The sequence below is a fragment of the Pleurodeles waltl genome, chromosome 10 (assembly GCF_031143425.1).
Source record: "Pleurodeles waltl isolate 20211129_DDA chromosome 10, aPleWal1.hap1.20221129, whole genome shotgun sequence".
Taxonomy (NCBI): Eukaryota; Metazoa; Chordata; class Amphibia; order Caudata; family Salamandridae; genus Pleurodeles; species Pleurodeles waltl.
Genome location: NC_090449.1, coordinates 38,860,124 through 38,885,978, shown reverse-complemented (window position 1 = coordinate 38,885,978; position 25,855 = coordinate 38,860,124). Strand labels below are relative to the sequence as shown.

The following is a 25,855-nucleotide window of genomic DNA, read 5'->3' as shown; positions in this document are numbered from 1 at the left end:
TGGTTCACAGTTAGGTCAGTTCTTTTTACGGTGACAATTTGTATAACTGATTCAAAATACAGTCTGTCCTGCACTTCTAGGAGACGTGCGTCCGGGGAGGAGGGTGGGTTGTTTATGACTTTGATGAGGATACCCCTGGAAGAGAACTAGGATTTACAGGTAAGTAACTTATCCTTCTCTTCCAGGGGATCCTCATCAATAGTCATAAACATTGAATAGATTAGCAAGCCCATCCCTAAATCCAGCGGACTGTCCGATAGAAGTGCAGGAATAGATAGGTCTTACGCAAATAGATTTCTTAGAGAGGCCTGCCCCACTTGGGCATCCGCTCTTGCATCTGAGTCTAAACAGTAATGTCTAGTAAACGTATGGACAGACTTCCATGTAGCAGCCTTACAAATCTCAGATATCGGAACATTGTTAAGGAGGGCAGCAGTAGCCGCTTTTCCCCTTGTGGAATGCGCTCTAGACCGCGCTAGTAATTGTTTATTAGCTAGCTGGTAAGTATTAACAATACAAGGAACTATCCATCTTGATATTGTTCGCTTAGATGCTGCCTCTCCTATCCTCAAATGACCATAGTTTACAAACAAGCGGTTAGAGTGTCTAATCAATTTTGTCTTATCCAGATAAAATTTCAGCACTCTTTTCAAGTCTAAGGAGTGCAATGCTTTCTCTGCCGGAGTCTCCGGATTGGGAAAGAAAGTCGGTAAAGATATGGTCTGATTGATATGGAATTCTGACACCACCTTCGGAAGGAAAGATGGGTGAGTTCGTAGAACCACTCTATTGTCATGAAAAACTGTGTACGGTTCTTTGGACGACAAGGCCTGGATTTCACGGACCCTCCTCGCTGAAGTAATGGCCACTAGAAAAGCCGTCTTCCACGTAAGGTGTTGTAAAGAGGCCTTATGTATAGGCTCAAAAGGAGGGCCCATAAGTTTTGCCAAGACTATGTTCAGTTCCCATGGAGGAGAAGGTCTCCGAATGGGCGGAAAAACTTTCTTCAAACCTTCTAAGAAATCCTTGACTACAGGTTTCATAAAGAAGGATTCCTGAGAAGGTGACTTGCGATAGGCTGTAATAGCAGACAAATGTACCTTAATAGATGATACCTGCAGACCGGACTTCGCTAGATGAAGCAAATAGGACAGTATGACATCCTCCTGCGCCCGTATGGGATTATGACCTTGCTGACAGCACCATATGTAGAATCTCTTCCACTTAAAAGCGTAAGAACGCCGCGTGGAAGACCGTTTGGACTCTTTCAAGATGTTCATGCACTCCTGTGAGAGCCCTAGGTGCCCATACTGCAGGAATTCAGGAGCCATGCTGTTAAGCTCAGAGAGGGTAGGTTGGGATGAAGAATTCTGCCCTCCATTCTGCTCAGAAGATCCGGTCTGCACGGCAGCCTTCTGTGAGGTTTTTCCGACAGGTTGAGGAGATCTGTGTACCAGAATTGTCGGGGCCATTGTGGTGCTATAAGAATCATTCTGGTCCTGGATCTGTAAAGTTTGCTGATCACTGCCGGAATGAGGGGAATCGGCGGAAAAGCGTAGAGAAATATCCCTGACCAGTCGATCAACAGGGCATTCCCTCGAGATCCCGGACGGTAGAACCTGGATGCGAAGTCTGGGCATTTCTTGTTTACTTCGTCTGCAAAGAGATCCAGTTGAGGCTGACCCCATTGCGCGAAGATGTATTCTGCGACTTCGCCGTGTAGGACCCAATCGTGAGAGTCCTCTAGGTGTCTGCTCAGAAAATCTGCTTCCACGTTTTGCTGACCTGGCAGGTGAACTGCTGTAATGGACATTCCTCTGGCCAGGAGCCAATGCCATATCGCTTGGGCCTCTCGCAATAGGGGTAGGGACCTCGTTCCCCCTTGTTTGTTCAAGTAATACATCGTGGTTGTATTGTCCGTCTGTATTAAGAGCGTTTTCCCCTGAATTAGTGGCATGAAAGACTTGAGAGCCAGATGGACCACTCGGAGTTCTAGCAGATTGATGTGGTACTGCTTTTCCTTGTCTGACCACAGACCCTGCGCTTGAAAGGGACCCAGATGAGCCCCCCATCCCTGAAGAGACGCATCCGTTACTAGGGTGTCGGATGGAAGCACCTGGTGAAACGGAGCTCCCACTGACAGGTGAGGTCTGTGCATCCACCATCTTAATGACTGAAGTGCTACCGCCGGTAGCTGCACCGTGTCCTCCCAGCGACCTGTTCTTTGGCTCCAGTTGGTCTCCAATGCCTCTTGGAGGGGTCTCATGTGGAGTCTGGCATTTGGGACAATAAAAATGCATGATGCCATGGAGCCCAGCAGCGATGTCACCTGACGCGCCGTAGGTGCGTTGGCTCTCAACAGGTCCTGACACTTCCTGTCTATTGAGGATAGTTGTTCCTCCGAAGGATACACTTTTTGGAGTTCTGTGTTTATGATAGCTCCTAGGTAGTGAAGATTCTGTGTTGGAATCAAGGTTGACTTTTGGTAATTGACCTGAAGACCTAGAGCTTCGCAAACTCCGAGTACAATGTCCCGATGGCTTCTCGCCTGCTCCGGAGAAGAAGCCTTCAGTAGCCAGTCGTCTAGGTATGGATATATGTATATCCTTTGTCTTCGAAGATGCGCCGCCACCACTGCCATACATTTCGAGAAAACTCTTGGGGCAGATTTCAGGCCAAAGGGTAGAACTCTGAACTGGTAATGCTGTAACGCTACTCTGAAGCGCAGGAGTTTTCGATGTTTGGGAGCTATTGGGATGTGAAAGTACGCATCCTGCAGGTCGATGGAGCACATCCAGTCTCCCTGATGCAGTTGAGGGAAAATCTGGTGAAGCGCTAGCATTCTGAACTTCTGCTTCCTTATGTATTTGTTCAGCAGCCGTAGGTCCAGAATTGGCCTGAAAACGCCCTCTCGACCCTTCTTCACCACCAGAAAGTAACGGGAGTAGACCCCCTGTCCTCTGTGCGCGGGTGGAACCTTTTATATGGCATTCTTTTTTAGGAGGGCGCGAGCCTCCTTGCGTAGCAAGCTGAGATGAGATGGATTGTCTTTGGTTGGTGGCAAGCGTGGTGGAGGCTGTTTGAAAAGAAGAGAATAGCCATGTTCGACAATATTGAGCACCCATTTGTCTCTTGTGATAGAGTGCCACTCGTGAAGATAAGCTGTAATACTTCCCCCCACCGGAGTGGTGTACAGTGTCGAGGGAAGCGAGATTTCATTGCTTGGTGGGTGCTTTCGGAGTGGACTGTTGAGGTCTACTTGACCCTCGCTCCCTTGTGTTTCTCCGTTGAAAAAGAGGGCGTCCCTGTCGTTGCTGTGACTTTTGAGACCAATGAGGGGTTTGAACCCTCTGCTGGAAAGGGTGCCTGTCATACGGCCTGTTCCTCCGCCTGAAATCTTTCTTTCTTTCCAGGCCCACCGCCCTCATGGTATCCACCTCAGTCTTCATGCGGGCCATTTCTTCGTCTGCATGGGCACCGAATAGAGAGTTCCCGGCGAATGGGAGATTCAGGATGCGTTGTTGTGCTTCCTGTTTCAAACCAGTGAGCCTCAGCCAGGAAGATCTCCTTGCACAGATTCCATGTGCGTACCCATGAGCAGCTAAATCCGCCCCATCTGCTGCCGCGCTGATAACCTGGTTGGATACCAGGCATCCTTCTTGCAGTATCTCCTGGAAATCTTGTCTGTCCTCTCTGGGCAATTTTTCTGTGAATCTACTGAGAGAGTCCCACAGAGAACGATCATACCTGCCCAGGAGCGCAGATGCACTGGAGACTTTCATTGCCGAAGCCGCCGTCCCGCATATCTTTCTCCCCAGAGAGTCTAGATGCCTGCTCTCTTTATCCGGGGGTACCGTGGATGAAGATGCCACCGAGTGGGTCTTTCAGGCGGCAGCTATTATAACCAAGTCCGGTGGCGGGTCCTTCCTGAGGAACAAAGGGTCCTGTTCGGGAGCCTTGTATTTTTTGAGAATCCTAGCCGGGGCAGATTTAAGCGAGGCTGGGGCCAGAAAAGTGTCCATAGTTGGCTGCAACAAACCAGGCACTAGAGGCTGCAGCTTTTTCGATGCTGATCTCTGTTGTAGAGTCTCAAAGATGACTGATGAGGAGGTAGATGGCTCTGGAACCTCTATGTTGAGTTTCTGCGCTCCTCTTAGCAGCACCTCATTAAACGTGGTAATGTCATCCACCGGTGAGACTCTAGCAGGTGGTGAATCTGTTAGGGTGGGTGAGTAACGCCCGACAGATGAACCTGATGAAGACCAAGTGGGTGATCTTCTTGAACGAGACCTGGATCTTCGTTGAGAACGAGACCTGCTGCGAGATGCTGTAGCAGAGCGCCTAGGCCTCGCGACTGGTTGGCGAGGAGCAGAACGAGCCCGTTCTGCCCTGGCTGTTGGTGATGGCGTTCTTGGCAGGGAGGCAGTAGGCGAATACATTTGCGAATATTGCGAATGTGGGGAGGCCGCTGGTCTGTTAAGGCTCTCCAGCCATCTCGGAGATAGATTGATGGACGAGACATGCCCAGATGATGCCGCTCTTGACCGAGAAGAGTCGCTCGGTATGGAGACCACTGGAGATGGCGCCTTGTCTGGCGTGGGGCGATGTTCTGCTCCCTGTGGGACAGGTAAAACCTGTGTCGACGTCGATGGGCGCCCAGCCGGTTGCTCCTGCCTCGACGTTGAGTGCCTCGACGCAGAGTGCCTTGACGTCGAACGGCAATCCTTGGACCTCGACCTGCTCGCCGTCGTGTGCCTCGACGTGGAGCGGCGGGAGGTCGACGGCGGATGTCTCTCATGCCGTCGTGGTGATTTCGACGTCGTGTGTCCTGACGTCGGGGGCGCACAGCCTTTGGCGGCGACCGGGCACGCCGGCGATGGCTCGACGTCGATCGGCGGGCTGCCGTCGACGGAGACCTGCCCCTGCAATGGTGTTCCCTCGACGCCGTTTCCTTCGACGTCAGGTGTGTCGCCGTCGACGGCGATCTATGCCGGTGAGACGGTGGTAGCGACGACGTCGACGGTGAACAAACAGGTACTTTCCTACCTGCTGACGTCGACCGAGCCATTCTCTCCTTAGAATGGCCTTCTGGTTGTCTGGGAAGTGAGGAGGACGATGTTCTTTGCCTCTCCTGAAGCCCATGTAGCCGGATCTTCTCTCTGTCTTTCAGAGTCCTCTTAGACATGTTCTTGCAGTACTTACAAGTGTCAGGGCAGTGACTCTGAGGCAGGCACACTATACACAGAGAGTGGGGATCTGACTGGGCCTTCTTCTTCCCACAAGCAGGGCATTTGACAAAAAGTGAAGGCATTTTTCTGTCAGGAAAAAAACTGCCTAGCTCAGACAAAGATGTTATTTGTCGAATGAAAAGTGAAAAAAACGCTTTTTTAAAGAATTTTTCTGAGAAAAACTCAATGCTCCAGGATCCTCTCCGAAGAAGCCGGAAAAAAGAACTGACCTAACTGTGAACCAACTGTCACCTTTCCTTCACCCCTGAGGCATGGTGGGATACTGGAGGTGCTCAGGGTCTTAAAGGCACGGTGCCAAAGTTTTTATGGTTCTCCTGTGTTAACCTGCATGCAGCCTATTGGCTAAGAATGCTTCATTGTTTTTCAATGCAGTTTTTTCTATTTTTTCTCTAGAGTTTGCTGCTGCTTACTTCCCTAAGCCTAGTTTTAGGAGCTTGGGTAGATATTTATGCTCTATTGTAGTCTTTATAATATAAAAAAAAACAAAAAAAAAACTTCCTAGAAATAAAGCATTTTAGCCTGTTTTTAACATGATAGCCTGCATGACTGTTTGTTACACATGTATAATATGTGTGTATTTTATATATGCTCCGGGGTCCCCGCACAAGGGCGGGAATATTCAATGTTTATGACTTTGATGAGGATCCCCTGGAAGAGAATGGAATGTTATCTAAATAAAACATAGAGGCATCCTTTTTTCTAGTGAAATGTGCCCTAGGAGTAATTGGCAACTGTTGTTTAGCTTTAAGATAACAAGTTTGAATACACTTGACTATTGATCTGGCGACACCGTTTTTTTGTTGTTGTTTTTTTTGCTTTTTTAAAAAAATGGGATTGCCTTTGTGAGGCCTGGAGAACACTACAAAAAGCTGTTTGGGTGTCCTAAACTGCTTAGGTCAATCAATATAATACATAAAGTGTTCTCTTAACATCAAGTGTGTGAAGAGCTCTCTCTGCAACTGAGTCTGGTTGTGGGAAAAACACAGGTAACTCAATTGACTTGAATAATATGAAATGGTGGCATTTAGGATTTGTCCTAAGAACTACGTTATCCTTATGTAATTGAAAAAATGGTTCTTCTAAAGTTTGAGCCTGTATTTTACTTACAAGCCCTAAAGAAGTGATTGCAACCAAGAAGGCAACCTTCCATGAAAGGAACTGCAAAGAAAAAGAATGGCTAGTCTCAAAAGGTGGACTCATGAGTCTAGTAAGGACAACATTTAATTTCCATGTTGAGACTGGAGGAGTCCTGGATGGGATGACTCTTGAGACCTTCCATGAAGGATTAAATAACATGAATCCTGAATAAAGAGGTATGTTGTCTGTTCTGAAGGTAAGCAGCTATAGCTGCTGAATGAAGTCTAATATATGAGTATGCTAAATTTGCCTTTTGTAAATGTAGTAGGTAACAATGTCCTGAACTAAGGCTTTGTGTGGGTCAATGTGTTTAGGTTGACAATAGCAAACAAAACAATTCCATTTTGAGGCTTAACGCTCTCTAGTTGTAGGTTTACGTGCCTCCCTAAGAATTTCCATACATTCTAAGGGGGAATTAAAAAAAACAAATTATATGATCTCAGGAGCCATATTGCAAGATTGAGTGTCTTGGGATCTGGATGTCTGATTTGATTCTGACTGAGTGAGAAGGTCAAGCCTGTTGGGGAGTTTCTCGTGAGGAACCACTGACAGATACAACAGTGTGGTGAACCTAGGCTGATGTGCCTATGTGGGAGCTAAAAGGTTCATGGTGAGTGATGTTTGTCTCATTCTGTGAAATGGAGAGGGAATGAGTGGGAGAGGTTAAGAAAATATCCCCGACCAGTTAATTCTTAGAGCACTGCCCTTGGTCTGAGGGTGTAGGTATCTGGACATAAAGTTTTGGCATTTTGAGTTTTGTGCAGTGACAAAGATATCTATTTCTGGTGTTCCCCACCTTTGAAAGTACTGATTAAGTACTTAGGGGTGAAGTTCTCATTCGTAGACTTGTTGCTGCAATCTGCTGAGGTCGTCTGCAAATTGGTTGTCCATTCCTGGGAGATACTCTGCCAGTAAGTGAATGTGGTGGTGTATTGCCCATTTCCAAATTGTGTGAGCTAGAAGGGACATCTGAGAAGACCGTGCCCGTGCCATCCCCCTCCCCCATGCCAACGTTTCTGCAGATTATACATGGCTGTCATGTTGTCTGTGCGGACTAGAACCACTTTGTTGGAGAGCAGAAGGAGAAAGGCTTTGAGAGCTAAAAATACTGCCTGTAACTCCAAATAGTTCATGTGAGACATTGTATTGGGAGACTGCTGAGATGTGCTTCCCAAACTGTGTGTGATGCATCTATAGCCAGAGTGATCTGACGCACAGGGTCTTCAAAGGGTCACCACTTGGAAAGGTTGGTGGGATTCACCATTGCAGAGAGCGGTGAGTCTGGCGGTTCAACAACACTAAGGGCCAGATGTATCATACAACCGATTTGTGATTCTCAAATAGCGATTTTTAAGAAATCGCTATTTCAGAAATGCAAAAAGGTATGTATGATTTTTGCGATTCGGTAATAGCGATTTCTTAAACATCGCAAATGCTATTACCGAATCGCAAATAGGCAATCTGTCCCCTGTTGGCCCATATCTGCGAATTTTGTGCATTTCCAAAATTGCAATTTCTTAACCAGAAATCGCAATTTTGGAAATGCAAAACTAAGCCCCCCTCTGCTGCACCCCAAAAAGTTTTGGGGGGACATGTAAGGTGCACACATGCCAAAAGGGCATGTGTGCTTTACATGTTCATTTTAAAAATGCATTTTAAAATTTTGCACATGGTTACCACCAGGTTCAACCTAAATGCCCAAATCGCATTTAGGAATGGCTTCATACATGTGCTAAGAAATCGCAAATAAGGAATCCTTATTTGCGATTTCTTATTTAGAGAGTCGCAATTTACGACTCTCTAAACAGGGTCGCAATTTTAAGGAATTGCTTTTTTTGCGATTCCTTAAAATTGCGTTCAGAATGTCTTTCATACATTCTGAACTGCCTTTTTGCATTCGCAAACGGGCATTCGCACCGTTTGCGAAAGCAAAAAACCTTGATACATCTGGCCCTAGATCTTGAAGATGACTGTGTGGCTGGGATCACTGACGAGACATACACTGCTGTAAGGGGCATATGTGAAGTCTGGTATGTGGAACGATGGCAATACATGACACCATCATCCCTAATAAACACAATAAGAACAGTGATGCAGTTAAGAGTGGTTTTGTTGTAGCTTTGAAAGGAAAGTCTGAAAGGCATGAATTCGAGCAGATTTTGGATATGCTAAAGCAGACTGAGTATTGATAACTGCCCCAAAATATGGGGTATCTGTAGAGGTGGGATTTGAGAGAGTTAATTGTGAACCCCAGAGTATGTAAGTGGTCTACTATGGTTTGAGTATGGCTGACACTGCTGGATGGTATTGGCTTTGATGAGCCAATCTTCCAAGTAGGGGAATATATTTATGTGTTATCTTCTGAGAAATGCCTCCACCACTGCAAGACACTTTGTGAAGACCCTGGGACCTTGAATTGACAATATTTCCCTGCAATTCAAAATCTTAGATATTTGCGGTGTGCAGGGTAAATGAGAATGTGAAAGGATGCGTCCTTCAGCTCTAGAGCTGTCATGAAGTCGCATTGTTGTAATAGGAGAATGACATCTTGGATAGTGACCATATGGAAATGCTCTGAGATAATGTACAGATTGAGTGGTCTGAGATCTAGAATTGGCCGTAGCGGACCATCCTTCTTTGGTATACGGAAGTTTAGAGAATATATCCCTAGACCTTGATGTGAGAGGGGAACTGGCTCTATAGCCCCTTTGAGAAGAAGCAATTGTATCTTTTTTTTAATTTTTTTTATAAGAAGAGCAACATGGTCCTGTGAAAGTCTGTGAGCGCAAAGGGGGATATGAGTTGGGGTAGAATTGAGTTCTAGGCAGTAACCATATCAGATAATTGATAGAACCCACTGGTCCGTGGTGATATTGGACCATTGTTGGTAAAACTGAATTCATCTTCCCCCTAAAGGAGAGGTATGAGCCTGTGGAGGGTGCATGTAGTCACTGGCGTGTATTAAAGGCAGATCCTCTGAAGGTGGGCGCCTTACCTGTGCCCTTACTGTATGAGCCTCTGAAGGAACCTCTATTGTAGAAATGTGTGCCTTGCTTAGATTGTAGGTGGAGGGATCATCAGATGAGGGTTTGATTTGTTTGTGACGAACATTACTCCTTTTTGGTGTAGTGAGTAGGGCTCCCATAGCCTTTGCTATTTCTGAGTCCTTTATAAGTTTCTCTATAGTGGTATCCACCTCCTGGCCAAACATATGTTCCTTGTCAAAAGGAATATTTAGAACAGCCTGTGGGATTTCAGGTTTAAAACCTGAACATCTGAGCCAAGCATGCCTTCTAATAATGATGCTGGCATTAATACCACATTCAGAAGTATCAGCTGCATCAGTGGCACACCTAATGGCATTATTTGAAATAGTTTGGCCCTCAGCAACTATTTCTTGTTCCCTTTAGTGATGCTCCTCTGCGAGATACTGGAGCAGGTCTTTCATTTCATCCCAGTGAGCCCTATCATAGCGTACTAGAAGTGCCTGCAGATTAGCAATACGCCAATGATTGGTGCTTGTGCAGCTTCTTGTTTTCCTGCTGAATCTAGTTTTTTACTTTCTTTGTCAGGGGAGGTGCATCTCCCGTTGATTGACTATTAACACGTTTCCGTGCTGACAACAATAGAGTTAGGGGATATTTGTGACTGAATATATATAGGGTCTGAAAGGGTCCACCTTATATTTTTTGTCAACTCTTGGAGTAATAATTTGAGACCTAATAGGCTCTTTGAAAATGTCTGTGGCATGTCAGAGCATGCCTGGTAGCATGGGCAGAAGCTGACTTTCTTTGAGTGGTTGTCAGTGTGTCAAAAAGAAAATCTTCCTCAATTGGGTCAGAACGCATTTGTACGTTATGATTTGCAGCTGGCCATGCTATGAACTGCTGATATGATATTGCGTCTTAAGGAGGTGAAGAACGTGCAGGGTATAAATCAGGGTCATTTGGAAGTGTGGGATCTGGATCATATGAATCCCATGGTTCTATGTCTTGTGAACTATCCACCAAATCATCTTCTTGAGGTGATGGTGAACCTTGTGGTGAAAACTGTGGTTCAATAATAGGTGGAGGTGATTGCGGAGGTGGTGGAAGAGTAAGAGGAAGGACAGGAGAGTGTGGTGGAGAAAGCTGAGGTTGAATTAGAGCCTTGTCCTTATCTCTGGAGACCTTTTTAGGTGGAGGAGCAGTGTCCAAAGTCTCCTGAAAAGTTAGTTTCCTCTTATTTGGGACAGGAGAAGAAGCAATAATTCATCCTGTTCCCTTTTGAATATGAAGCTGGCACTGTTGAGCGTCCATTAGATACTTCTGAAGAAAGACTCAAGTGTCGAGAAGGCAGAATTTTAAGTTCCTAAGCTTTCGGAGCATAAGCTTTGTGGCTCTGAAGCGGATGTAGATGGCATCTTGCTTGGAACTGAAGCACTCGGCTCGAAAGTGAGATGTGTCGAGCCAGAGGTCAATACCGAAGATGTTTCAGTCTTAGCTATTTTCGGTGTCAAGCTTGTAGGTGGGGCATCCAAACAATTTTCAGATCAGACCATGCCCGATGACTTGTTTTTGGGGCTTCTTTAAAATCTTTGTGCAGGAGGTCGGGCCAATGTCCTGTTTTTGGGGACTCTTGAAAGTCTTTGCGGGGGAGGCCGGGGCTGATGTACTCACAGGTTGCACCAAGGTGACAGGCTGGCTTTCGATGTCCGATTGAACATGCGACTCTGAATCTTCTATGGAGAAAGCCTCTTCGTGTGCGATCTTCTCTTGTGCATACTCTTCCCTGAAGATATCAGGAGTGCTGTCCAGGGTCTTCGACCCCATCTCCAAACGACATGCTCTTCAGTCCCGGAGGGTCTTTTTTTTTAATCGAAAAAACAAACAGGCATCAAAAGTTTCTTCTCTATGATCCATCGACAAACAAAGGTTACAGGTGTTGATCGGTGTGTGGGAATTTTTAATGGCATCGAGGGCAAAACTGAAATGGAGTGTGTTCCACCAGCCCTGCATTTCTCAACACCACGTGGAGTATTAGGCCCAATGGGGGTGCTGGTGCCCCAAAGAGCAGCTGTCCGACCCCTGACGTGGAAATTTAGGTTGAGTGCGTTAGATAGTGAAAACAGAATTGAAATACAATACCGTCGCTGACAGAAAAACAAAAAAGAAGAGTTCCCAGGAGACTGAGCCGAGGAATACCGAACCAAGAGGAATACAAGTCAGCAGCCGTCAGCGGAGAGAAAACAATCTAACAAAGGACTCAATGCCCATGCGCACTGTCACCGAGAGGAGGAGTCACTCGATCTTGTGACTCAAAAAGGTTCTTCGAAGAAAAACAACTCGCAACACTCTGGACCCAACACTAAATGGCTGACTTATGCAAAGCATGTGTATCTACAGCCACACTCCATCGAACCAAAGGATTTGCATGGGAGAGGTGTGACCAACTACACCCATTGTGTATTAGGTGTCTAACGGCTGGGGTGGCCTCTGAGCACCACCAGACTGCTTTGAAGGGAACATCTGGTGTCCTCCTTGCATCATCTAGTTGGCAGCAGTTCAGGAAAACCCAGTTCTCGCGCTGGCACAAAACCACACAAAGAACAGGGGAGTGACCAACCCCCATGTCCAGCTCCTTCCCTAGAGCAGTGCAGAGAGCTTTACCAGGTGGCCTGTTGATTCTGCCATCTTGGAAACAAGGTAGGCAGAGGCCCTTGGGAGCACCTGACTGGTTAGGCCAGGTATATGACGTCCCTGACCCACTCTGATAGGTGGGTCACTATCAAATAAGGACCGACCCCTTATTAGGGTTACTTAAGGGCTCCCGAAGGAGGGTCCTCAGATTAGTCGAGCAAGACTCTCCAAAGACACTCTCTGCAAGACTCTTCTGCCCCTGGCCTCTAGACCTGTTGCTGGTCTGCCTGAGGAACTGAAACAAGACTATCCAGTTGGGAGGGCTTCCACTGCAATACTGTTTCCCCAGCTCCTGCAAGATTTCTGCAACATCCGTGGCTGTGCATCCTCCAGGGACAAAAGGACTCTGCCTGCATCCTAGAAGCAAAAAGAAACCTCCCTTGGAGTGAAGGAGTCACTCCCCTACATCCGCAGGCACCTCAAGGCAACGACCGGCTGGTGGATCCTGCTGTCCCACAGACATCGAAAGGTTCTGCAACACAAGTGGTGGTTCTGTGATCCTCTCCAGGTCCAACTTGTCTTCTGACCAACTTGGGAGGCCGTGGACCCTTGCTGCAACCACTGGAACAAGACCCCTGTGCACCATGACTGTTGCTCTTGTCAAGGCTTGTTGACTGTCCCTGCAGGAGATCTTCAGGCTCCAAGAAGCCTCGGCCTCCAGCACTCTGCATCTCTAAGTTCAGCTTCCACTCTGCAGCTCCTGTGATGTGGGGCTCCTGTTTTGTTGTGCTGCTGAGGCCTCCGAGCGCCTCCCTCTGCCTGCTACCGATGGATCACTCGTGGGTGCTTCTGCGATTCCTGCCGACAGCCTGCCTGACTCTCCTCCAAGGGTCAAGTCATGAAGACCATGCTGGTCCTCAAAAACCTACAATCGTCCATGCAACAGCTATTTGCATTTTCCAAGGCTTGTTGGTGAACCCGGGGCCACCGACCCTCCTGCAATCCGATGACCAACGTGGGACAGCTTGTGGGCGACCCAGATCTCCTGCATCCCCTGGTCCCTGCAGCTGGACTTGTTTCCTCACCATCCTGCAAGAACTTCACCTCTAAGAGGGTGGGAATTGCCTACTTACAACGCCTGGACATCTCAGAGTGGTCTGGACACTGTCCCCTGCTTTTTCAGGTTCTTCGTGTCTGGAATCCACCCTTGGGTTCCACCGGCCTGGTCCACAGGTCACGACAGCAGCTGGACAATCGAGACTCCTGTTAACTACAACAAAGGTTTCCGACGTCACTTCAACCCTATGCACCAGGGCTCCGTGGTGGAGGTACTCCGATCTTTTTGGTATCCTAGGGGGATACTATCCAACCTTCTTTGTGCCAAGTGGTTTCCCAGGGTCCACTGGGAAGGGTCCTGAATCCGCAAAAAAACTATTCCGTATGTCCTCTGTTAGCCGATGGGACACCAAACTCGAAAACACTGTACCCAGGCACTTGTGGTATTTCTGGGTTTCTTACTCCCCCAGACCCTGGGATCCTAACACACTTACCTTGGTTAGAAACCTCCATTCTGATTCCACTTTCTTAGTACAAGGTTTGCCCACCCCCTGGGGCGGGCCCCAAGTATTCTATGCTATTCCTATTTGTCTCTGAGTATATTTTTGTATGTAGATATCTCCAAGAAGAGATCATGTTTAGTACAATTGGAATGGTAATAATAAATCCTCTTTACTGGTAAAATCAGATTTATTATTACTATTTTAGAAATGCCACTTTTGGAAAGTGGGCATTTCTCTGTTCTCACTGCCCTGTGTGCCTACAACATGTCTTCAGTACACGACTGGCTTGGGCTATGTGACAGGTACACTTGTGCATTCCATTCAGACACACACAACACAGGCTACTCAGCAGCATCTGCATACTGATGGGTCTCCCTGGGGAGGAGGTTGGGAAGGGCTTCCACTAACATCTCAAGGGTAGTGGCCAGAAACTTCACAAAGCGGCTGATTATCCCCCACTGATAGTCTGGAAACAATGCTGAGCAGACAAGGGGACTGTACACTTAACAGAAACCTTATAAAGCCATCCCCCACATCAAAGGCACTTTTTAGTATCAGTACTGGGTCCCTGACCCCCCAAAATCAGTACACTCCTTGACTGAAGAAACCTGCTGGAGTATAGACTGCTGTGTGCCAGGATCACAATCTTGCCAGGATCACAATCTTGCCAGGACAGACTGTTCCCAGGAATTGTTGCTCTGCCTCATTGTGCTGCCCTGGCTGATCTCTGCCCTGCAGCCCACGACTCAACGGACTAACCCCAGACTGACTCCACAGGCAGTTCATCACCAAATATGGGAGCAGCTTCATTGGAGTCTGCCACCCCATCTAGCAAAGATCCAAGAGAGACCTCAGTTTAACTTGCTGTCCACACCACTGAGGACTCGAGAGCGTCTCAGTCTTAACATGCAGTCCAATTGTGCCAGCTGTCACTTCCTAAAGACTCAGTGAGCAGCACCTAGGCTGTTCTCTCTCCAGCACAGCAGCCCACAGAGACCTGCTTGGTTGCCTTAGCAACAGAAGCGCTGAACCCCGTCAGCCAGACAACTTTGCTTCCCTGCTGCATTCCCTGAGTGATTAGACCCGAGCGGTCTTGGTAGGATAAAAGGCACAATCTGATCTCATAGTTACCTCTCCACCAGGGTTCGACCCAAGTGACTCAATCCTATCTTCGTATGCTCCTTACAGTCCCGGGAGCATGATCTCACCAAATACCACAAGCACTCTTATAGGCTCCTGTCTGGACAAATTTGTAAAGTAAACAGATTGTGTTATTTATTGGATTTTTTTTTATTTTGGTCTTGATCGATCCAGATAAACTTATCGCTAATTTTATCAACTTGTGTAGAGCCCTTTTGTGGTGTTGCCAATGAGGGTACTGTGAGTTGCACAAATACCTTTACACATTGCCTTCTAAGTTGAGCCTGCCTGCTCTGCATCAAGCTACCAGAGGGTGAGCACAGGTCAATTTAGGTTGTGTATCTGACTTACCCTGACTAGAATTGTGGTCCCCACTTGGACAGGGTCCATACCTCTGCCAACTGGAGACCCAATTTCTAATAGTGACCAAAACAAGAAGTACGCAGAGGCGGCTGTTTGCAGTGCTTGCTAAATAAATGCCCATTCAGGATAGCTAAGAGAGGAGCACTGAAGATGCAAGGTGAAAAGGACGATGAAGAGAAGATGTACAGGAGTATGGAAAGTGTAGAACAGGAATGGAATGCTTTAGGAATTGCAAAATTCAAATACCAATCTAAAGTACCCCTTTTACTGTCCTTCTTTTCAACATGATCATGCTGACCTGGGTCAGTTTAAAAGCTTACTCAGCAACCGGACTGATCATATGGCTATGCCTCTGACAGTTATGGAGGCTGTGGCAGAATTAATCACTTCAGAGTATTTCTGACATATAACTGAAGATTCTTTAACAGAACTAGCCTTTCAGCAGAGATCAGGTTGACAGAATATGGTCTGTAGGCCACTCCCTCTACATAATAACAGTGAATCCTAGGTGTTACACTGGCCATTCATTAAAAAAAAAAAAAAAAAAAAACACACATTCTACAGGAGTGCCTCTGATTCATACACAGTTGGCGTTAAACTGAGAAACACTTTGCACTCATAGGACAATACATGCTTACTACTATTTTTCTTTCACCCAACCACTATGGGAGGAAGGAGATTCTTCAGCCTAGGATTTCAATTACAGAATACTCTACCAAAAAGCTAATCTGGGACCCTCCACCCCAATGTAAACATTATGAATAGAGAAGCTGTAGGGAGTAGAGTGCACAGTGCCTAGAAAAGCTGAACAGCTGCAGAAAGGGTAAAAGTGGAAGAATGCCACATGTATGATGGGGAAGGGAAAACGTAATAAAGAAATGGTATAAGAATATTGCTATAAAATGTGTGAGAATTGAAAACATGCCAAAATTAACTTTCAAGAAAGTAGGAGCTTTTTTAATGAATAGTGGGTGGAAGCTTAATATGCCACAAGAAGAGTGGGAGCGGAATAAACAGAATTAGCAAGTAGTAAATATGAAGAACATGCCAAATGAAAATTGAGAAAATGCGTTCTTCTATAAATATCTGGGCGGCTAAGAGATTGAGAGTACAACTTATAAAATGTAAAATACTGATCATATAAAGAGAAAGGAACTATTCAGTTGGTTGGATCAGCATGAAAAAACACACTGTCCTACTCTCAAAATCTAGCTGACAGGGACATATGGCTGGCTGATGACAACACACAGTCATGCTAGTACTTACTATGGTCAACTTCTTTGTAATGAAACCTTTTTTGTCTTTTGACCCAAAACGTTTTTTCTTCTTGGGAAAAACTTCATTTTTCTTCTTCGGGTCAAAACCAATCTTTTCCATCTGAACAAAATCTGTCTTTTCATTGGAAACAAAATTAGCCTTCTCTGTGGGAACGAAAATTGTCTTTTTCTGAACAAAGTGAGGTTTCTCCTTTAGTGTGAAATGAGCATTCTCCATTGTAGGTGGCGATATTGGGGTTTCTTTTTGGACAGAAGGGACTTGTTCTTGTGAGATCTCAGTCAGCTCCTCCGGGGGGTCATTTGTCAGCTCTTTTGAGGCAAATGTTTTTTTCTCCAGCTGCTGAATTTTCTCCTTAATTTCCTGATGTCTTGTCTGGTGAATTTTTCTCTGAAAGAGAAAACTTGCACAGTTGGTTTAAATATATCTTTCTGTGGAGACTGTTCTGGACTTCAGGACACAGCTGTCAGCAAGTGAAGACCATCTCAACAAACTCATTTAACATGGTCTAATAGATCATTCATGGCAAAAGTAAGAGTTTTAAAATCCCCATGATAGAGGAGCAGGTAAGAAAGATTAGGGCATAAACCACAACTAAGTAAAAGTAACTGCACATAGATATTTTGGAAAGAGGCATGCCCTTTGCATCATCCTGGGAGCAGACTGCTGCAAGTGCAAATAGTTTGGAAGATAATTACCTATGCAGAAGCATGATAAAGAATTTTAAAAAATAACTAGGGGATTTAACGGCATGAGCACTATGCACAATTTATATTGAACTTTTATATGATTAACTATCAAATAGATTAAGAAGGTAAAACTAAAGTAAGAACCTAAAGCCAAAGAAAAGAACGTAATTGATGAAGAATTACTCTCCAATAATCAAAGAATTGCAGAAAAATCGAAATCCTTGCATCTAATTAAAACAAGAATCACAGATTCTACTTTTTTCTACAGTGGGATTTTCAAAATGAAACAGGCTCAATATGGCACCCGAGCATGGAAAAGGAATTCCCCAAACACACCTTAAGTAGGCATCGTCGCTTGGCACATTTCCATTGCCTCTTCATCTGCCTCATGGGTTCAGTCTTCTTCTTTATGCAGGTCCAACATGCCCCACAGTCCTCTGTGACACGGCAAGGTGGACATATGCCACAGCCATAATTCTGTGTAAAAATGTGCTAGATTAAAAATAGCCAAAGGTGATTTCTAGAAACAATGGGTTTTGTCTTCCAGGGGCAAAGATGCATTTATAGCTGTCATAATACATATTTTATTTTTTAATATTAAGTTTCCAGAAGCCTTTGACACACAAGGGAACTCACATCTGTAGGACTGTCACTTCTGAGGGACTTCATTTATCCTAGTCCACGGGCTTTATTATATGGCAAATATACTTTGGAACTAGGCTGGGGTGTAATCGAACATGCCCTGACTGAACATTATTTGAAGTATTTTCCTCAACTTCTAGACAAGTGGTTCTTAGCATGTGCTCCTCTGGGAGCCCATGGCCCCCAAACAGGAGGTCCTCCGATCACTATGACTTTGAACCATTAATTTCAGTCAATAAGCAAAAGAATCTTGAACTAAGTCATTGTATGAATGAAGATGGTTCCTCGTGAGGATTACAGTTTCACCAGCTAACAATACTTACCTGCAGCCACCTGCATTTCCTCCCAAATGCATGATATATGCATTAATAATATCAATACATATATATATATTTTAAAAAATAATCAAATATTTTAAAAACGTTTTTAAAGAGAAGCTGATTCCTAAATCAAGACTGAGCATGTGAGAATGTGGAGGTGAAGTACAACTTCAGTGGGCAGGACGTACACTGGCATAATTAACCCCTGGTTCTTTAGCTCCTATGCTATCGCTATGTTTGACATGTTTTAACACTAAGACCCTGCAATGCCCATACCAAGCATGACTGCTGCCATGTGTCTGTCTGAGGCTAATGTCAATCCAGTTACTATGTCATCCCACCACTTCTGCTGAGAGCTCTGATTTCACAGGAGTACCTACTGAGTTGTCAATAGTGTTGTGTAGCCACTCTCACTTAAATATGCAGATATAAAGGAAAGTAGGTCTGCTGAGTTCATATACAAAGGATTTTTTGTTGTTTATTAATGTTGAGGCCCAAATTATAGAAATGGCTTGCACGGCCACTGGTATCTAGTTGTGACCTAAAGGGGTCCCTATAAGTCGAAATGTCAAGAATCACTGTTATAGGCAACACAGTAGGAATCACAACTTATCAAGTAGTACTTCTATCCATTTGCTGTAACTGTTGACGACATTGCTGTGTTTACAACAGAAATTAAGGACTCTCAAAGAAATACTGTTGCAACAACTAAAAAATCCGGGCATGACTCTGGCTACAAAATATAGATCGCAAAGACGTAAATTCTTTCCATAACTATTTTAAAAAATGTGTATTAATAACTTCTTGTACCAAGGTAAAATAATTAAAACCGTTTGACTATCGCCCTCATGTTTGGGCAGCATTAATGTTATTTATATTTCTCATTAGACTTCTGCCATGCTACATGCTACCCTTGCTTTTAAGTAATTGAAAAGTATGATCAACAAATTATTATGGGCATCAACGGGCATAAGAAGAGAAAACATGTTGTCTTGTCTTCGGATAGTAGGCTAAGGGTTACAGATTTGAGATTTTATTAACGGGCAACAATGGGACAGCAAAATTTCCCCAATTTTCTGCTAAACTCATTTATTAATACTGATTAAGCACAGTGATCACATAGTGTAATTCAGAAGCTATATTGAAAGGATAAGTTACTTACCTGTGTAAATCCTAGTTCTCTTCCAGGGGTATGCTCAAAGTAATAAACACTGAATATTCCAGCCCACGTGCGGGAACCCTGGAGCATATGCAAACACACAAGTATATGTATGAAATATCTATGAAAAATAGGTAATTTTTATCAAATTGAAAATAAATGGGATTTGACAAATTGTTAGCCAATTAGGCTGGCAACTCTTGTTTTTGCTGTTTAAAGCACACTTTTCGGTTGGAATATATTACCTAGTGGCGCTCACCACAAGGTAGTTATGGTTAGGACCTAGTTTCTATATAAAAAAGCATTTTTTACTTGCCTTTCTCTTTGGCACTGCTGGATGAATCTTCATGAAACTTTCCAAACAAATCTGCTAGTCAGATCAACTGGAGTCTAGAAAGTTTTGGGTGATTTGCCAGGAAGGGCTGAGAAAATAGGGGGATCCCAAAACACGTTTTCCCCATTAATTTTTCCATAGGGATTTTGAACAGCGATAGCGTTAAAGAAGTACTGAATGGAATTACACCAAATTTGGTAGAAAGGTAGGTCCTTCTAGAAAGCAATTCTTTTATTGTTATGGTGCAAATACGTTCAGGAGTTTCTCAGAACTTAAGGGGAAAACAAATTTGTATATATAGGGACGCAAAGGATTTGCAACCCCTCCTGATCTCATGCAGAAATCAGACTGGCTGTTATTACTCCAACCAGGAAGTGCGGGCAGCCATCTTGGGACTCAGTAGCCGAGTCAAAGAAAGAAAATTTAAGACAAAAAAAAGAAAATGGGCCAGGGCACATACACCCTGACCCCTTAACTCTGGTGGTGGGTCCGACACAATTTTTTTTTAAATGAAGTGCAGACCCCAAGTCCTAGGGGTTTTCATTTTTTTTTTTTTTTTTTTTTTTTTTACAGTGCGGGGGGCCTCCTTGCACCCCCGAGCCCTGGGACCACCACCTGGGGCAAAATTATTTTTATGCGTGGGGGGTTGCCAGTTGGCCTCCTCCTCAGCCCTGGGCACCACCACCTACCCAGGACTTTAAATACTTGAGAAGCATGGGAAATTCAGCACCCCCTGCTGATCCGGGGATCGCCAGCTCCCTGGGGATATATAAAATAAATAGGGTGGGGCACCCGGCCCCTCTCTCCGCCCTGGAAACCAACACCTCCCTGGAGTTGTATTAGTTTTTAGTGCAGTGGTATGGTAGGTGGGCTGGGTGTTGCCCCGGGGATCACAACCTCCCCAGGGTACAGATGAAACAAGTATTTGCAATGGAATAGGTCTCGAATATTTCAAGAAAGTTAATTGTCATCTTTTGACAACAGCATCCACAAGTAAAAACAAAAGAAAACATGAGGAGAAACTGAAAAACAGTTAACTTCACAAAATAATATAAAGTTATCTTTAAAAAATAAAACTTAGCAATTTTGTGCCTGCTGGGTACGTTTTTGCCAGTCACAGGTCTTCTATTTGCGGGGTACTCAAAGTTAAAAACAACAAATAGTACTGCGATCACATTGGGAACAACAAACTGACACTAATTAAGTTGAATTATTTAGTGCTTGACCCTTGCTCCACACAGACAAACGGAAATGATGCCAGGCGTGCCTTCACAAATTATGAGGCTGTAAAGAATAGTGCCACTTAAACCAACAAAAGGTGAGCGAAAGGTGAGCTCTAAGCCCTGTACTGAACACAAGCGAGCGTTGCAAGCGAGATGCATGCACTAGTGCATGCACTCGCAGGACCAACCCTAAAAATAGTGAAGGGGGTCGTTTTGGACTCCCTTTAGCCCCGGGATCACCACTGTCCGTGGCTATATCTTGTTGGAGGGGGGCTGCGCGGCCCCTCCTCATAGAGCCACTGATGGCCCTGGGGGGCGCCCCCACCTTAGGGCCGGCTCTTGCTATGTCCTGGTGTGCACACCCCTGGGACATAACTGTTTGATGTGGCTTGGCTGCACCTTTACAGCTGCAGCCAAGCCACAGAAAACACTTTAGTTTTTGAAAGAAGGACCTGGCAAAAACTGAAGCTTTCATCTCTTGTGCAGGGAACAGAGATGAAATGCTTCAGCAAGCAGGGAGATGCTGTTAAATGCAGCTCCTTGCTTGCATAAGCAATGGCACAGTGAGGTAAGCCTTGAGGCTTACCCCGCGGTGCCAGATAGCCTATAAAGGGCATATTGAAAAATAAAAATAAAATAAAAAAGTAAGGACCCCAGTGGGAGTCCTTGAGGGCCCCTCACAGTCCCAGATAGCCTATAAAAGGCTAAATAAAAAGAAAAGCAAGCAATAGCTTAGGGTTAAGGTCCAGCCAGACTCGCTTCCCTTTTTAATTATTTTAATTACATTTTTAATTTTAAATTGTACAGAAATATCTCATTCCAAGTATATGACACATCAAAGCCTACAAATTACTCTCCCCCTCACTTTCTTTTTCTCTCTTTCTGTCTGTTTCAATCTATTCCTCCCACTCACGCGCACACACACACACACACACACACACACACACACACACTTGGGCATCCACTCACAAACCCACCCACTCACTCACTCACACATCCACTCACAGATGCACTCAGAGCCTCTTGCACGCACGAGAAAGACCCGCACACACAAGTACGCACCAACTATAACACTGATGTACGCACTCTCACACCCAGATACACCCTCTCACACCTATTCTGAAACCCAGAGAGGCTGCGGCCAACTTTCGCCGCACACGGCCAAAGGACTGTGCACGGCATGGGGTTGGGTGGCTGCAGTGTCTGGCTGCAGGCCAGGTCTTGCAGCCAACCTCGCTGCACAAAGGTGAAGGCCACGCATGGTGCAAGGTTAGGTGCTCTATGGGGGTTGGCTGCAAGCCATGTGGGGTGGTGGTTGGATTAACAGATAGTAATAAAATTAATATATGTTAAATTAACACAGAAATTCTCTGAAAGAAAACAGAGGTTATAGAAACGTAATAGTTAGGAAATAGAATGAAAAAGAAAATTGTGGGGCTCACAATTTAAACTTATGAAACCATATAAATTCACCAGTTATAGTAATTATAACTTGTGCCCTAAACTAACTATAACTCGAGCCCTCGCCATCCACTGCTAATAAAACCACAAATTACGGCACTCATGACATCTTTGATAAAATCATTGATAATATCAATGTAGTATTTCTAAATTTTCTAAATGTTTGATGAAAAAACTGTGCATGGCAGGGGCATGAATTTTCCTTATGAATTTATCAAAACGGCATTCCCCTTCAACCCTGGTTGGATAAATCCAGACGCGTACTCTTGGCATTTTTTGTTGTTTATGTCTGCGAACAAATCTATTCAAGGGTATTCGCATTCTTGAAAAATGCCTTACAAGAACTTCTTAATAACCAGTCATGATTTTCATGGAAATTTCAACTGAGTCATCTTAGCTAATTTTAACCCTTAGGAGATGAATGGCTGTTATGGTTAAATTCCTGGCCATTAACCATTTCCAAATGGCTTGGACCTCGAGAAACAAAGGACAGCAGTGAGTCCCTCCCCGCTTGTTCAGGCAATACATAGTTGTTGGGTTGTTGGTTTGAACAAGGTGAAAGATCATTATCATCAAGAAGGACTTCAGGGCTAGCTAAACTGCTCTCAATTTGAGCATATTGGTGTGAAGTCTTGAAGTCCCCACTGAAGAGAAGCATCTGTGATAAGTGGCTGATTTGGTACATCCTGATTAAACAGTACTCCTATGTAGGAAGTTGGCTCTGTATATACTATTTCAAAGTAAGAAATAGTGTGCACAGAGTCCAAGGGTTCCTCTTAGAGGTAAGATAGTGGCAAAAAGAGATAATTCTAATGCTCTATTTTGTGGTAGTGTGGTCGAGCAGTAGGCTTATCAGAGGGTAGTGTTAAGCATGACAAAAATGGCAATAAGCTATTTAAAAAGTGGACACGGTGCAAAAATCAACAGTTCCTGGGGAAGGTAAGTAATTGTTAAGTTCACAGGTAAGTAAAACACTTACAGGGTTCAAAGTTGGGTCCAAGGTAGCCCATTTGGGGTTCAAGGCAACCCCAAAGTTACCACACCAGCGGCTTAGGGCCGGTCAGGTGCAGAGGTCAAAGAGGTGCCCAAAACACATAGGCTTCAATGGAGAACAGGGGTGCCCCGGTTCCATTCTGCCAGCAGGTAAGTACCCGTGTCCTTGGAGGGCATACCAGGGGGGTTTTGTAGGGCACCGGGGGGACACAAGCAGGCACAGAAAGTACAAATTCAGTGGCACAAGGGCGGCCGGGTGCAGATTGCAAACAGGCGTCAGGTTTTGTATTGAAAGAAATGGGGAGACCCATGGGTATCTTCAACAATGCAGGCAGGCACAGGAGGGGCTCCTCGGGGTAGCCACCACCTGGGCTAGGCAGAGGGTCGCCTGGGGGTCGCTCCTGCACTGGAGTTCGGGTCCTTCAGGTCCTGGGGGCTGCAGGTGCAGTATTGGTTCCGGGCGTCGGGTCCCTTGTTACAGGCAGTCGTGGTCAGGAGGAGCCTCTGGATTTCCTCTGCAGGCGTCGCTGTGGGGGTTCAGGGGGGTCAATTCTGGCTACTCACTGTCTCACAGTCGCCGGGAAGTCCTCTCTGTATTGTTAGTTTTCCGCAGGTCGAGCCAGGGGTGTCGGGTGCAGAGTAGAAAGTCTCACGCTTCCGGCGGGAAACGTGAAGTCCTTGAAGTTGTTTCTTTGTTACAAGAAAGTTGCAGGTGGTTGAACAGAGCTGCTGCTCACTGGAGTTTCTTGGTCCTTAGGTGCAGGGCAGTCCTTTGAGGCTTCAGAGGTCGCTGGTCCCTGTTGGATGCGTCGCTGTTGCAGTTTTCTTCGAATTTGGGAGACAGGCCAGTAGTGCTGGGGCCAAAGCAGTTGTCTCCGTCTTCACTGCAGGACTTCAGGTCAGCAGTCCTTCTTCTTCTTTAGTTTGAAGGAATCAAGTTTCCTAGGTTCTGTGAGCCCCTAAATACTGAATTTAAGGGTGTGTTTAGGTCTGGGAGGGCCGTAGCCAATGGCTACTGTCCTTGAGGGTGGCTACACCCTCTTTGTGCCTCCTCCCTGTGGGGAAGGGGGCACATCCCTAATCCTATTGGGGGAATCCACCATAACTAAGATGGAGGACTTCTCAAGGCAGGGGTCACCTCAGTTCAGGACACCTTAGGGGCTAGCAACATGTCTGGTGTGTGGCAGGCTGGCAGGAACTGGTCAGCCTACACTAGAAGTCGGGTAGGTATTCAGGGGGCATCTCTAATATGCCCTCTGGGTGTATTTTACAATAAATTGCACACTGGCATTAGTGTGCATTTATTGTGCTGAGAAGTTTGATACCAAACTTCCCAGTTTTCAGTGTAGCCATTATGGAACTGTGGAGTTCTTGTTTGACAAACTCCCAGACCATATACTCTTATGGCTACCCTGCACTTACAATGTCTAAGGTGTTGCTTAGACACTGTAGGGGCATAGTGCTCCTGCACATATGCCCTCACCTGTGGTATAGTGCACTCTGCCTTAGGGCTGTAAGGCCTGCTAGAGGGGTGACTTACCTATGCCACAGGCAGTGTGAGGTTGGTATGGCACTCTGAAGGGAGTGCCATGTCGACTTAGTCATTTTCTCCCCACCAGCACACACAAGCTGTGAAGCAGTGTGCATGTGCTGAGTGAGGGGTCCCTAGGGTGGCATAAGACATGCTGCAGCCGTTAGAGACCTTCCCTGGCATCAGGGCCCTTGGTACCAGGGGTACCAGTTACAAGGGACTTATCTGAGTGCCAGGGTTATGCCCATTGTGGACACAAAGGTACAGTTTTAGGGAAAGAACACTGGTGCTGGGGCCTGGTTAGCAGGGTCCAAGTACAATTTCAAATCATAACATAACATCAGCAAAGGCAAACAGTTAGGGGGTAACCATGCTAAGGAGGCATTTCCTCACACACACTGAATGACTTAATTCCAGACCAGTAGGATTTTAATTAGAAAAATATATTTTTCTTACTTTATTACTAGAACAACAAGATTCAGTTCAGAAGTAAATACTGTTGCAGGTAAGTACTTAGCATAGACATCAACGTAACTTTGTTTCACTTTAGTGAAGTAAACAGTTTTTAAGAAAACAGAGACTCTGTTTTAAAAGTGGACACTGCATTTTCTGAACAGTTCCTGGGGGAAGAAAATAAAGTACAGTTCTAGAGTTAAGTATACAACTTACAGTTCTTATCTTCAGGTTATAGGTGGTCCACAGTTTGGGGTTCAAGTCAACCCCAAACACCCACCACCAGCAACACAGGGCCGGCCGGGTGCAGAGGTCAAAGTTGAGCAATTTTAACCTGGGCTCCTACGGAGACAGGGGGTACTCGGAATCCGGTCTACCAGCAGGTAAGTACCCGCAGTTCGGAGGGCAGACTGGGGGGGGGGGGGGGGGGGGGGGGGGGGGGGGGGGAGAATTAGAAGACCACTGGAGGGTCCTCAAGCAGACACCAAACACACACCCTCAGCGGCACAGGGGCGGCCGGGTGCAGGGTGCAAACAGGATGTTGGGCTCCCAATGCTGGTCTATGAGGGGATGGGGGGGGATCACTCAGAGGCTGCAGGCGAGGTTCACGGGGGTGTCTCTGGCACACCACCTGTCAGACAGGGAAGAGGGCCGCCTGTTGATCGTTGCTGCACTGTGTGTCTGTTTCTCCAAGGCCTGGGGCCAGCGG

At 45.7% G+C, this 25,855-nt stretch overlaps 1 protein-coding gene across 5 annotated transcripts in view; it reads right to left on the bottom strand.

The window, feature by feature from the left end:
• The window catches only part of LOC138261016 (methyl-CpG-binding domain protein 1-like), a 1,081,642-nt gene that overhangs the window by 472,388 nt on the left and 583,399 nt on the right, over positions 1-25,855 (bottom strand). For 4 of the 5 annotated variants that reach the window (XM_069209617.1, XM_069209616.1, XM_069209620.1 and 1 more), the window contains 2 exons: positions 17,367-17,507; positions 16,333-16,731 (listed from right to left, as the gene is read on the bottom strand). The exons of the other annotated variant lie outside the window; for it this stretch is intronic. In XM_069209617.1, the coding sequence (XP_069065718.1) occupies positions 16,333-16,731; positions 17,367-17,507 (540 nt within the window). The remainder of the gene's footprint in view (positions 1-16,332; positions 16,732-17,366; positions 17,508-25,855) is intronic. 5 annotated transcript variants of the gene reach the window in all.